The sequence below is a fragment of the Gopherus evgoodei genome, chromosome 2 (genome assembly GCF_007399415.2).
Source record: "Gopherus evgoodei ecotype Sinaloan lineage chromosome 2, rGopEvg1_v1.p, whole genome shotgun sequence".
Lineage (NCBI taxonomy): Eukaryota > Metazoa > Chordata > Testudines > Testudinidae > Gopherus > Gopherus evgoodei.
This window is the reverse complement of record NC_044323.1, coordinates 62868150-62881688: the sequence shown is the minus strand read 5'-3', so window position 1 is coordinate 62881688 and position 13539 is coordinate 62868150. Positions and strand designations below refer to the sequence as shown.

Here is a 13539-nt window from a genome sequence, read left to right as displayed (position 1 = left end):
TAAGTAGTTTTTTTTTAAAAAAACTATATTGTATGACCACTTACTGTTGCTTAGAACTGCAAAACATAAAATCTGTGTCCTTTATATAATTTCCCTAGAAAACAGCCCCCTTTTCTTACTCTAAAATAGCCACTTCCTTTATTGTATACCTGATTTTTAAAGGTGGGGTGGGTTTTTTCTTTAAACTGAGTATGTGTCAAGTAAGAGTTGGCCTATGTTTAAAATGCTAGTTCAGAATATGTAGTCTCCTTTTTTTTAAATTTTATTTGTTTTGTATAAGTTTTGCCTGGGATAAGCATGGCTGCAACTTTAAAACCTCTTTTGATTACAAAATAGACCTGTATCTATTTCTTTTGAAGAGTACTTCAGATAAAATGGGGAAAGAAATAGTAATCTGCTTCCCACTTGGGGCCTGATCCTGTGCTGCTCCCGCTCTCTCTGCCTTGGAACTTCTTCTCAAGACTCCTGCTTTGCTGTGCAGGGGGGAGGGAAGGAAGAGGGGGGCTAATGTCAGTAAGTCCCCCTGCTCCTGCACCCCGCTTACCCCATCTTCCATAGAGCAGGGGACACGCACGACAGAGCTTAGGATGGAGAGAGCTTTTTGACAGCACCAGCAGTCTCACAAGCTGATCTAATACACAAGGTAGTGTACTTAAGAGTAGGGTCAGCATACTTAAAGGGGAAATGCACCTCTCTCTCTCACACACACACACACACACGCAGTGTGTGTGAATCTCTCTGTCTGCGATGCTGTCTCCCCTCCCTCCATTCCTGCTGCCTTGTAGAGAGAGTGAACCCTTGAGGGCTCAGCCAATTGCTAGTTCATCATTTCCCAGTAAGGCATTCCCTGGGAAATATCCCACCCGCTTACTCCTCCACCTCAGCCAAGCTTCACAATCATCATCACTGTGTACCAGTGTTAAATTGTTTGTTTAAAACTTATAGCGTGTGAGAGTGTGTATGTATATCTATTGTCTGGTGAAAAAAAATTTCCTGGAACCTAACCCCCTCACTTACATTAATTCTTATGGGAAAATTGGATTTGCTTAATGTCGTTTTGCCTAAAGTTGCATTTTTCAGGAACATAACTGTTAAGTGAGAAGTTTCTGTAAAGAGAACAGAGCTCATCAATTATAATCTTTTTTAACGAAGATGCTATTGCAGGGAGGAAAACTTGATGGTGTTTCAGAGGGTACTTCTCCAGTTCTCAGATTACTTAAAACCTAATTTTCATTTTTAATATATTTCTGAGGTGAAGGAAGGTAATTTTGAAAAACAAATTGTAAAGGTAGCTCTTGACAATATAATATATGGGTCTGTATTGAATGAATGGCACTAATACAACTTCAAATCACAATTTTTTGTTGAAAATGAGTATTCATTGACATTTGTGAACATGTGTCATGTCAGACTGTCTTCTCAGACAGTACTATGGGAGAATTGCAAATGACATTAATACTATATTCTCTGAATTAGAGAGAAAAGGAGCAGTTTCGCAAACTGTTCATTGGTGGCTTGAGCTTTGAAACAACAGAAGAAAGTTTGAGGAACTACTATGAGCAATGGGGGAAACTTACAGACTGTGTGGTAAGTTGCATGTGCTAACCTATGCTGATAATGTGGACGTTACAACTTCGTAAAAATTGCTTGCCATTTTCTGAAGTATTTGTAATAGCAGTAGGTTACTGTTGTGATGTATTTACAATTTTTAATGAAAATATAAATTGGTGAGTACTTACATAACCCAGATACTTGAGGCTCATGGCCTCAGCCTTGTCTTTTTGCAGGAGGTCCACAAGTTGATTTCGTATTATGTATGTTGGGAAGGGTAGCATTCTTTTGTCTTAACTGTACTGTCTTTAATTTTTTTGAGGGCAAATGGAAGCATCTAGTTGATCCCTGTATGCTTCATGTGAAATCTTTAAAAAGCTTTATGTATAAATTGCAGTTGAAGTCAACAGTTTCATGAACAATATGCATGATGGAGGGTAACGCCAAGTTTTCACTTCTGTAATGCAGAATTATACAATTCAAATACTTAATTTAATCAGTATGGGTAACTGGGTTCAAACACCTGCATTTTGTGTATAAAGCAAAGAAAATCTAAAAGATATGAAGACGTATGCTCACGGCCCATTACTTTTGGTTTTTATCTTGTTTTAAATTTCCCAGAAATCTGATGTCCATTACAAAAAAAAGTCTTTTGCACCAATTTTTACCCCCTAACTTCAGTTTTTTGGGTTAACTTTGCAGGATAGGAGAATGGGGGTGTGGGGAGGAACAAATAGAGACACATATGTGTCTAAAGTAAAAGCAGGTTTAGTCTCCATTTGGAGCGGGTTGGTGGAGCCGGATGTTCTGGCGCTTTTTTATTATTACTATTTTTTAGGACTTGAACGAACACACACACACACACACACACACACACACACACGTGTTAATCTTCCACTACATTGCCTTACTTTAACAGACAGCTTCACATTTACACTTAGGTCTGGTCTATGTCTAAAAATTAGACCAACTTAACTACATTGCTCAGTGTGTGTGTGAAATTTGACACCCTGTGAAACATTGACCTAACCTCCACTGTAGATGCAGGTAGGTCAATGGAAGAATTCTTTCATCAACTTAGCTACCCCTTTTTTGGAGAGGTGTATTAACAACATAGATGGAAAAACCCTTTGGTTGATGTAGGAAGCATCTGCACTAAGGCATTATAGTAGCACAGCTGTAGCACTATAGCTGTGTCCCTATAGGGTAGACCTAGCCTTAGACATTTTTATTAGTAACACATCTACTTAATGTAATGTATTACATTTTCTTAACGTAATGAATATTTTCATGTACTTGAGTGGTCCAAAATTTAGGTGAAAATTGATTAAAAACCTAATAGCGTTTGTAAAACTGGGAAATTTTTCTGTAAAAATTTGTCAAACTGAAAATTAAGGGCCTTACTTATACTTGGCTGTAGCGGTAGTATGAAAACTTAGTAGGGGAACAATAAAACTTCCTGATTTGCTTTTGCAGGTGATGAGGGATCCTGCAAGCAAACGATCGAGAGGATTTGGTTTTGTAACATTCTCCTCCATGGCTGAAGTTGATGCAGCCATGGCTGCAAGACCTCACTCAATTGATGGAAGGGTAGTTGAGCCAAAACGAGCAGTAGCGAGAGAGGTGAGCAAAGTACTGAAAAGCAAAGAGGCTTTACGTTATGAAAGATTAATGTCTCTGATTTGGTGAGAAACTAGCTTATTCTTACTGATAGACATTTCAGTGCTTACTAATGTAATTAAGAGGCTCATAGTTATGGACACATGCCTTTTTCCTCTTTCTTCTTTATCTTTCCATTTTTAAAAGCTTTACAGCAGTACATATTGCAGAGGTTGACTTCTGCCAGTTTGAATTTAGGACTTGATTGACAGAAGCCATTTCAGCTTTTTAGGTTGAGTGAGTGCTCTGTTGGTGGGGTCTTAAATATCAAAGATCCCTACTGTTTCAGGTTGGATTTCTTAGTCAAAGAAGAAGTGTTTGGGGAGGCATTCTTTTTGGGACTAGAGATAAAGGATGAGATTCTGGCACCACTGAAGACAATGGGAGTTTTGCTGGTGACTTCAGTGGGGCCAGGATTTCACCTAAAGTTATGTCACTTAAAAAATAGGCAGACAAACTAGCTGAAGTTGTCTGGAATTTGAATACAGTTGGTTAAAATTAAAAGGACCCAGTCAGTTTATAGATCACAGTTCTGCCTGAAAATTTGTTACTTGCTATTCTTGCAAGTAAATGTGAGATTTCTCCTAATTCAGTTTTATCTATCTATATATTGATTACACTTCATGTATAAATCATTTTCTTTCTTTCTGTAGCATAGTCTGTTCCTCTCTTTGTTTAGAGCTTTTCATGTAGCAACCAGAGGTAGTTGCTTTAAAAAATAGTAAAATGATTGTAAAATAAAAAAAAAGGCAGAGGCATTCCAGATAATATGGTTTACCTAAAGACATTATAAACTCACTTCTTAAAATTGATTAGATTTCAAGTTGACTGTCTTTAAGATCACGATAAAGAGTTCATATGCAAAATTCTCTTCACTACCTTAGTAGTTTTGAAAAAAAAATTTTTTAATTCTTTCAAGGAATCTGGAAAACCTGGTGCTCATGTTACTGTGAAAAAGCTGTTTGTTGGTGGAATTAAGGAAGATACTGAGGAACACCACCTTCGAGATTACTTTGAGGAATATGGGAAAATTGACACTATTGAAATAATTACAGATAGACAATCTGGTAAAAAGAGAGGTTTTGGCTTTGTCACATTTGATGACCATGATCCTGTGGATAAAATTGTATGTAAGTAAACTTCATTCCACAATTTAATCTTACGATATTGCTACTTAAGGACTTGATATAGAGAACACTTAAGCATGTGAGTAAGTTTTCAAATTTAAACTTAATTGGATTACTTACATGCATAAATGTTTGTAGGAACAAGGCCTTAGTTTTGAATCTTCCATTAATAAATTTGATGGAGCATGCAATAATACTACCTGAAATTATCATGTCATCTTTATAACTTAGACTTCTGGATGATTGGAATTGGTATTGCAAAAATGTGAGGTGGAAAAATTAATTTTCTTCGACAATTTAGCCATTCCTGAGTTAAACTCTAGAAGCAATGTTTATTGCATGTAATTTCTTAATTTTTTTATTTACAGTGCAGAAATACCACACCATCAATGGCCATAATGCAGAAGTAAGAAAAGCTTTATCTAGACAAGAAATGCAAGAAGTTCAAAGTTCTAGGAGTGGAAGAGGAGGTATTTGAGTTTCACTTTATGCTCTTAGATTCAGTTTTCCTATGGTACATACTTAACAGGAATCTAAAATCATCCTAGGTAACTTTGGCTTTGGGGATTCACGTGGAGGTGGTGGCAACTTTGGTCCGGGACCAGGAAGCAACTTCAGAGGAGGATCTGGTAAGGCTACCAGGCTTATCATATATGTGTTTTGGATTTCAGTTTGCTCTGTAGGTTACTACCATCGACTGCATTATTGGCAACAAAAAAACTTCTTTTAGGAAAGACTAATAACAAACCTCTTAATATGACAAAACTAACCTTTGTGATTAGAAATAACAAAATAGAAACTAATCAGAATAAATGTATGAAGTCAGTGTTATTGATGTTAGTACACAATACAAAGAAGCGCTGTGACCTTGTCTGAAGTAATCAGAAGTTGTTTTGTAAAGAAAAAAGTGAAAATGGTCCATTTTAGAGAATGTATACAAAGTAATAGAACATTGCTAGAGTAAATTATTTTAAAGTGGGCTTTTAGGTATAGATAATTGTCAGGGTGGTAGCTTCCTGGTTGCCAATCTTCAGTTCAAGTTCAGAAATACAACTCTTCTTTAAGAGGAGATTGTTTAAGGTGATGGTTGTATGTATTGTTTCTGACGTGTGCATATTTCTTGGTTTAGGGTGCATATGTCTGAAGTTTTACATTCAGATAATCCAAATGAACAGAAAGCTTAAACTAGTTTAAGTCCATTATACTTTTTCTAATATATACTCCCTTAGAAATGGCTGTGGGCCCCTCTCTTTTTAAAAAGGGATGAGGGGGGAGGCTCAAATTAAGTACAAGAAATACCAGTCCTCAAAGGGATTTTATTTATCCTTAAAGAAGATTAGTTGCAGTTTGGAAACTACTGTAAGATTTTGAAATTGCTGTGTCAGATGAGTACAGCTGATTATATAATGTTGAAATTTCATGATCTGTGTTTAGGGTATTATTTTTCTCCTGCATGAGAGACACCAGTTTTTGAAAGGGTCATACACACAGCATCTGCTTATTTGTAGGTTTAAAAATAAACTGGTTTTTGTGAGGGTTTTTTTAATATAATTTGTCATCTCAATTTTAAAAAATTAAAGCATCTTTATATATTTTTTAAAACTCCAGCTCATTATTGAAAGTAAACTTTTTCTAGTCCCGTACAGATGAACTAAAACAAATACTTATTTTCAACAGATGGATATGGAAGTGGTCGTGGATTTGGTGATGGATACAATGGATATGGTGGAGGACCAGGAGGTTAGTATAGGCTAGTGGGTTTTTGTAACTTTTCTCATACTTGGGAAAAGGTTCTATATTTTCTGTTACTAATTATCTTAATCAGTAGAGCCATATTGATGTGGTTCAAGAACAATAAATAACTGCTGATTTGTTTTAATCCTTGGTCTTTAACTGTGTGGTTTGCCATATGTCCCTCATCTCCTGCCCCTGAAAACCTGGTTTCTATCTGCAGGTTTTTCTCATTCTCTTTTTCAGCCCTATTTTTGGCTATCTCACTCAAGTGCTAGATTATGCTACACCTAAAGACCTGCACTTGCTGAAAAGTGTATGCAAGCATAGCCGGTCTGGTGGTTTTCCCTAAGGCCTTCTTGCATTCAAATCCATGTTTCTCATTTGGAAGTATATAATATTTTTGCCACACTACTCAAAGTAATTAGTTCATCCTGATGGCTCATTGTTATGTACAATTTCCTCCCCCCTACTCCTGAACCACACACTCAAAGCCTTCACCCTAGTAAAAAATCACACTTTGCACTGAGTTTTTTTCCTTTCTATACTAATGTTTTGTGTTCCTTTATGACTTTTTGTGCAGAAAGTCTGTCAAAAGAACTGGTAAAGAAAGTTAGTGACTTTTTAGAAATTGAAAATTTAGTATTAACTGCAGCTCTGTCACTCAGCAGCGCTTTCCTAAACCAATCAGCTTTCTGAAAAATTCAGGATTTATATAAAGAAAAACCATGTCTCTTTAGATCTAAATATCATGCACTGGTAACACTTCTATTTTAACCTTAGGCAAAAACTGCAGTCAGACTAAACAGTTAAGGGGGAGTATATAGCTTTAAAATTTTCTATTTGTAAAAATCGCCTTTCAAAACTTCCTGTTGGCGTTTTTGTCCTTCAGTAGACTGATGCTGAAGAAAACTAAAATCTTAAGTCTTAGCAGAACACTCTGTGATCTGAGGAATAGTACAACTGATATTTATAATGTAAAGTTACTATTTAAAGACTTATTTCATAATAGGTGGCAATTTTGGAGGTAGTCCTGGTTATGGAGGAGGAAGAGGAGGATATGGTGGTGGAGGACCTGGATATGGCAACCAGGGTGGGGGCTACGGAGGTGGTTATGACAACTATGGAGGAGGTAATACATTTGCTTAAAACATTTAACTGAAAGTTTTTTTTAGTTTTGGACTAGCCTGAGCAAGATTGACTTGAGAACATTTTACTTAAGTGTTGTCAAAACCAGTATGCTATTTTCTATGGTCAGTGAAGAAAAATAATTGACTTTAGTGACAGACATTCCTCTTACCCTTTTTTTGAGTCTTGATTTGTTAGGTTTGTAATAACAGAGAAATTCTTACATATAGCTCTTTTTGTGTCAATAATATAGGCAATTACGGAAGTGGAAACTACAATGATTTTGGAAACTATAACCAACAGCCCTCAAACTATGGTCCAATGAAGAGTGGAAATTTTGGTGGTAGCAGGAACATGGGGGGACCATATGGTGGAGGTATTGTATATGTCATGGGTTGAATTGGGACCAAACTTTTCAGTAGCCTTTTGATCCTTTTGTAGAGACCAGGGGACACGAACCTCTGTAGAGAATTGCTGCATAGTTTTTTATAAATCCCACTTGCCAGCAAAATTTTAGAGCTAATAAGCAATAGTGCAAAGAGTGGTAGCGGTTCTGTGAATGCGCCCAAAAAAACCCATAAATTGTCAGCATTAAAATAGTATGATTTCAAACCGCAGTATCACTATTTGGTGTGAAGACCAGTTTTCTCGAAGTAGGAACAATTAGGTTTTTGTGGTGTTTGTTTACTGATTGTACTTGGGTCAGGTATGAACTCTTCAGTGATCTGGTCAATATAGAGTTAGTTTTGGGATACTAAGTTCCTGCACATGAAGTCTGTCTGTCTTTTGTAAAATATGATGTAATATCACACTTCTTCCCTGCTCCTCACAAATTTTAATGTTGGTAAATGTCATAGGGATATCAGTCAGACAATTGTTAGTTTTGGCAATGGGGTTAATTTTTTATCAAATAAGCCTCCTCTTTACATCCCTTAGCATTAGTTAGAGCGATGTGAACAAATTATTTACTATAGTAGTAATTACCACCAACTCCCTACTCTCAGCTAAACTTTTTGTTCTTTCTCTCTCCCATATTAGGGTCACTATAATATTTCTGCCGTTTTTCCTTTTTGGTCATCAGCTTCTAAGTAGTAATGCTTTACACGTGCAAAGCACACACAGGGAAACTTACTTCAGACCAGTTTTTTGCAAGGTGTAGTGTGTGGGTGGACTGATGTACCCACATATAATACAGGTTGCAGGATCAGGCCCCAAGAGTGTGAAGCATTAATTTCTTTATTTGACTATATGTTTAAACCATTGGAATTTCTCTTGCTGCAAGAAGCTTGTTTTCAAAATGTGACTATCATGTCAGTCCTTGGGATAATCTCTCAGGACAATTACATGTTAGCTTTATATTCAGCGTGGTGTGCACATTGTCATCATGAATTAAACTGAATATTATAATCTTGTAAATATACAGTAAATGTGCCTGGATTTAAAAGAGAAAGATGTAAATGTCCTCTTCCTGTTCCACAAATGCAGGAAACTATGGTCCAGGAGGCAGTGGAGGAAGTGGTGGATATGGAGGGAGGAGCCGTTACTGAGCTTCTGCAAACTTGCCATGGGTAAGTATCTTTATAAGTGCAAAAATTGCAGTGTTTCTTGAGACTTAGCTGCAGGAGTAAAAGCTTTTTAGGATCATATTATCTTTCCTTTAAAAATTCATTAGATGGATAATTTCATAACCTATTTTTTTACTCTTTACTTCTGTTGAAACAGGCTTCACTGTATAAATAGGAGAGGATGAGAGCCCAGAGGTAACAGAACAGCTTCAGGTTATCGAAATAACAATGTTAAGGAAACACTTACTCAGTCATGCATAAATATGCAGTGATATGGCAGAAGACACCAGAGCAGATGCAGAGAGCCATTTTGTGAATGGATTGGATTATTTAATAACATTACCTTACTGTGGAGGAAGGACTGTAAAAATGCCTGAGACAGTTTCTTAGCTTTTTAATTGTTGTTTCTTTCTAGTGGTCTTTGTAAGAGTGTAGAAGCATTCCTTTGATAATGTTAAATTTGTAAGTTTCAGGTGACATGTGAAACCTTTTTTAAGATTTTTCTCAAAGTTTTGAAAAGCTATTAGCCAGGATCATGGTGTAATAAGACAGACATAACGTTTTCCTTTTAAAAAATTTAAGTGCGTGTGTAGAGTTAAGAAGCTGTTGTACATTTGATTTAATAAAATAATTCTAAAGGAAATACTGTGTAATTATAGATTTTTTTAAAAAAATATATATATATTGTGAAATAAGGCAAGGAGTGGGTAGTATAAGGTCCCACAAATAATACAAAGCTGTTGTTGTACATGTAAAATTAAATGCTGGTCAGAAAAAGTATGTTGTCTGTAAATTATCAGGTTTAAAATATCTAGATAACTTAAGGGATATCTCTGCAAGGAGAAACACCTTTTTAGATCTTTTAGATGCTGCTTCTTCAATGGCAAGGAAAGGAAATATCCCCAGCGAGGTACTCTTCCAGGGACACAGGTCTAGTACAAGAGAACTCTTGAAAACGGCACTAAGTTCAGCCAGTCTTAAAAAGCTGCGCTGTATTTCTGCAAAGCTTTAACTACCGTAGTTTTATAAGGATGCCAACGAAGGCTGAGGGTGTAGAGCAAAATAGTTCTAAGCTTCAGTTAAACTTCTTTAGGTAAGATCTTATTTACTTTTCCTTTCTTAATGTTCCAAAAACAAGAAACTAATACTATATGACAGTCTCTTTCAGTATAGTGGTTATCATATGTAGTTTAACATAGCAATGAATTGAGTTAACCATTACCAACTGAAGAGAATGTTGTGAATCCTATCTTTTTTTCTTGTATTAAATTTTGACATGTTTTTTTTAAATTTCAGCTACTTAACATATTTTTTTCCTACTGGAATCTAGCTTTGATATGAGCCATCGACAAGCATAGACTGCTGCTACTGTACACTGCTACAGTTGAACAAATGAGACCTGCAAGTGTCCGTTAGTAAAGTTTTTGCAAGGGTTCCATACCCCGTGTTGGTAGTTAAAATGGTAGGTCACAAGTTAATTAAATTATAAAACTTCCTTTATACTCCACATCCTTTTTTATTTTTCTTTGGGATTTTGATGGTTACAAGTGCAGTGAAGATAGAACAGTTGTACAGTAGTGTTATGCAGTTGGAAGTGAAATGTACTGCATCTTTCTATTCTGGCTTCAGTATTTTATATAGCACATTGCACCCTCAAGGATCCCAAGTAACTTTAGATTGTTCATGTAATAGAGAATTTTTTTCATTACTGAAATGCATCTACCTCTAGTAAGGAATATGACATCCATTCTTCTTTAACGCTGCATAGTATTTCTTTAGGAGGACAAGTGAAAATGTTTTCAGTTGTAACTACAGGTGGAATTTTAGATGTAACATTCTGCATAATTTTATTACCTAAATTGGAATTTGGCTAGGATACTGAGGTTTCCACTGTCTTTTTTAGTTCTTACAGCTAATAAATCTTAGTGTCAGATTCTGTCACCCGTAGACTCTTCTCATTGAAATCAGAAAGATTTTACATGATATCATGCTATTCAGCATGCGTTAATTGGTAGAATATAGTCCCTAGTTTATTTTTTTGGATTGGTTTGTATTGGTTTCCTTGCCTGAAACAGGCTGCACATCCAAAGAACAGATATACAAGTAACCAAAGGTGTGTTCCTTTTGTGTTCTGAAAACTAATGAATTGATTATAATTTTTGAAACTGCTGAAGTTCCCATAGATAATATGGATAGACATACATGATAAACCTCTTCAGATACACTTTTTTTTTTCCCTTTGGCAGGAAGGTGCCATGCTGCAGGTAACAAATGAAGAAGTGGTCAACCACAGACATGCTTCAAGAAATAAGAAATTCTGAATCATCAGAAAATAATTGCTTTTTCTGGCTTCATTAAAAATCTGTAGGTTAAATGAATCCTGATAATAAAACATCTCAGTTAGTGCAGCGTCCTGTAATGCTGGGTTTTTTTAAAATGATAGTAATAAGAACCGTCTGTAAATTTCTCGAATAAAATTCATGTGGGCTAGGAAAAGCAGACCTCTAATGTTATGAAATAGCAAATGTTCTGTGAAGAGAAACATTAAATATATATTTTTAAATATTCATAGCTTTAAAATAAAATATTTTATACCAAAGTAGTTCTAGTGTAATGATTGATAAACTGTAGTGTGTGCTGGTAATAGTTTATATAAAACTTAGTTGTGCCTTTTGGATCCTTTTGAAAGCATACATTTCATTTTGAGGGAGATTAAAACAATTTGATAATGCAAATTTTATCAGTATGGCTATCTGAGTAATCATTCACCCACATACTTTTTTTTCTGCTGGAAGAAACAGCATGACACATTCAGGAAGCTGCTTTGATTTTAGACAAACGTATTTTTCTAAACAAGTAGCTTATTGGCTGCAATTTTTATCACTATATGAAAAAGTTTCTTCTCATTGTCTTTGAAAACTAATTGCTTAAGACAATTCAGATTAGTCAAAACTTGTTAAACATTAGCTGTCTTATTGAGAAACAGCTTTGCATTTACCATGTAAGATGCAATGCAAAACTTACCTGCCAAAACCCAAGATGACTTTTTTTTTTTCTTTTTTCTTTCTGTGTCTTAATATTACAGCTGGGGGAATTCTGTGCCACTGTGTGCATGCAGAATTCATGTCTCCTGTCAATCTGTTTCACTGCAGGAAAAACTACTTTCTGATGTGGAAGCAATAGGAAGCTGCAAGAACTGTCACCTGACCCCTCCCCAGCAACTAGGGCTTATTGTTTCAGGCACCCAGAGCAGCCACTGGAGAGAGAAATCACTGTGGGACTGGGGATTCCCCAGGTGGTGGCTCCTCCCCTGTCCCGGGCTCAGCTGCTAGTCCTGGCTGGGCTGCATGGGACTTCCTCTTCCCTTGTGAAGAGGGGCTGGAGCCAGGTCAGACCCAGCCCCAGAAACCTACCTCAACCGCATGAAGTTCTGTGCATACACACCCTCTTCTCCCTCCCTCTTCCTTCTCCCCCCCCGCATCCCTGTCCCCATGGTTCCTCAGCTGCAGGAGGAGTTGTCTGTATGGGGAGGTGCAACTCTTTTTTGCATGCAGGACCCCTACCCCCTGCTGAGGCTCACCCTCTGTATCCAGAGTCCCCTTGCACCCATATTACCCCATCTAGCTCCACCCCCTGCATCTGGGCCTCTGAATTCCCATCCCCTCCCCAGTGCTTGGACCCCCCCTCCCATCCCAATCACCCACACCACCCTGCTGAGACTATGCTGATCTCCAACTATCTTCACCTGGGCCCCCTACACCCAGAATCCCCAATTAACCTTTGTGCATCCAGATCTCCCTCCTGAACTGCCTGTACCCAGATTGCCCCAGCCTTGGATTCCTCCACACATGGATCCTTCCAGGCTGAGCCTGTTTGCCCTACCCCTGGATCAGGTCAGGGCTGGGCATGCATGCAAGAGACTGCCCCTCTCTTTCTCTTCTGGTGCATTGGTGTGGAGAGGGAGGGCCCTGTTGTGTTTCTGGGGCAGGGCCAGCCACTGCAATGTATCCGGCTTGGGTGCAGCCTCAGAGTCACCATGGCGGAGCTGCAGGGTGATCTGTCACCTTTGTGTAGCCAGTGGTCTGTGCTTTCCACTGTCATGCTGGAGCCTCCACCTTTTTATTTATTGACAAAATATGCAGAGTTTTAAAATACCGAGCATGGAATTTCCCCATGAGTATATGGTGTATTCTCTGAATTACACAAGAGGTTGAGATACATTCCAGTTTAGAAGTTACTTGGAAAGCCAAAGCATTTCAGCCAAGTATTGTTTGACTGCCTGTTACATTGAGTTTAAAACAAAGCTGGAAGCTATTATGCTTAGCTTTTGTATAGTAATAGACACTCATGTCTTTATTCATTCTTGAAAATAAAATGTTTTTTGAGGCTTTAGTATAAAATTCCTTTGGTAAAACAATGTAGCAAACTTTGAATTGCATAATTAATCTGCGGGCCGCACGGGAGACAACAGCTAATCCTGAGTGACCTAGAGCCAGACCAGTAGTCTCTTTGGTATGTCTTCTAATTACTCAGGAGGCTTCTTCCCCTGTTTGGACATGTAACATGATTTGAGCCAGGTCCAGTTTACAAAAACTTTTATGTTTAGCAATTCTGTATTCACATCTCAACTCACTTGGTAGGGTAAGGTGCAAATTGGAAGAAAAACAGTTGGGGAGGAATTCTTGTGCCTTTTGTGTTTGTATGATGCCTATTTTCTATTTGACATTTAAAAAAAAAAAAAAGCAAAGGCAAAAAGCATCTGTTTTTTCTCTGTGAGG

The 13539-nt window shown here is 37.2% G+C and overlaps 1 protein-coding gene across 8 annotated transcripts in view; it reads left to right on the top strand.

Moving 5' to 3' along the window:
- The window catches only part of HNRNPA2B1 (heterogeneous nuclear ribonucleoprotein A2/B1), a 20016-nt gene extending 6477 nt beyond the window's left edge, over nucleotides 1-13539 (top strand). For 3 of the 8 annotated variants that reach the window (XM_030550815.1, XM_030550822.1, XM_030550819.1), the window contains exons 2-13: nucleotides 1477-1587; nucleotides 3028-3174; nucleotides 4130-4340; nucleotides 4706-4807; nucleotides 4886-4966; nucleotides 6015-6077; nucleotides 7081-7200; nucleotides 7450-7572; nucleotides 8682-8764; nucleotides 8919-9854; nucleotides 10092-10223; nucleotides 11008-13489. In XM_030550815.1, coding sequence (XP_030406675.1) covers nucleotides 1477-1587; nucleotides 3028-3174; nucleotides 4130-4340; nucleotides 4706-4807; nucleotides 4886-4966; nucleotides 6015-6077; nucleotides 7081-7200; nucleotides 7450-7572; nucleotides 8682-8743 — 1020 coding nt within the window. In that variant the 3' untranslated portion in view covers nucleotides 8744-8764; nucleotides 8919-9854; nucleotides 10092-10223; nucleotides 11008-13489. Of the gene's footprint in view, nucleotides 1-1476; nucleotides 1588-3027; nucleotides 3175-4129; nucleotides 4341-4705; nucleotides 4808-4885; nucleotides 4967-6014; nucleotides 6078-7080; nucleotides 7201-7449; nucleotides 7573-8681; nucleotides 8765-8918; nucleotides 9855-10057; nucleotides 10224-11007 lie in introns of all 8 variants that reach the window. The other 5 variants (XM_030550816.1, XM_030550817.1, XM_030550821.1 and 2 more) reach the window with 5 other exon arrangements.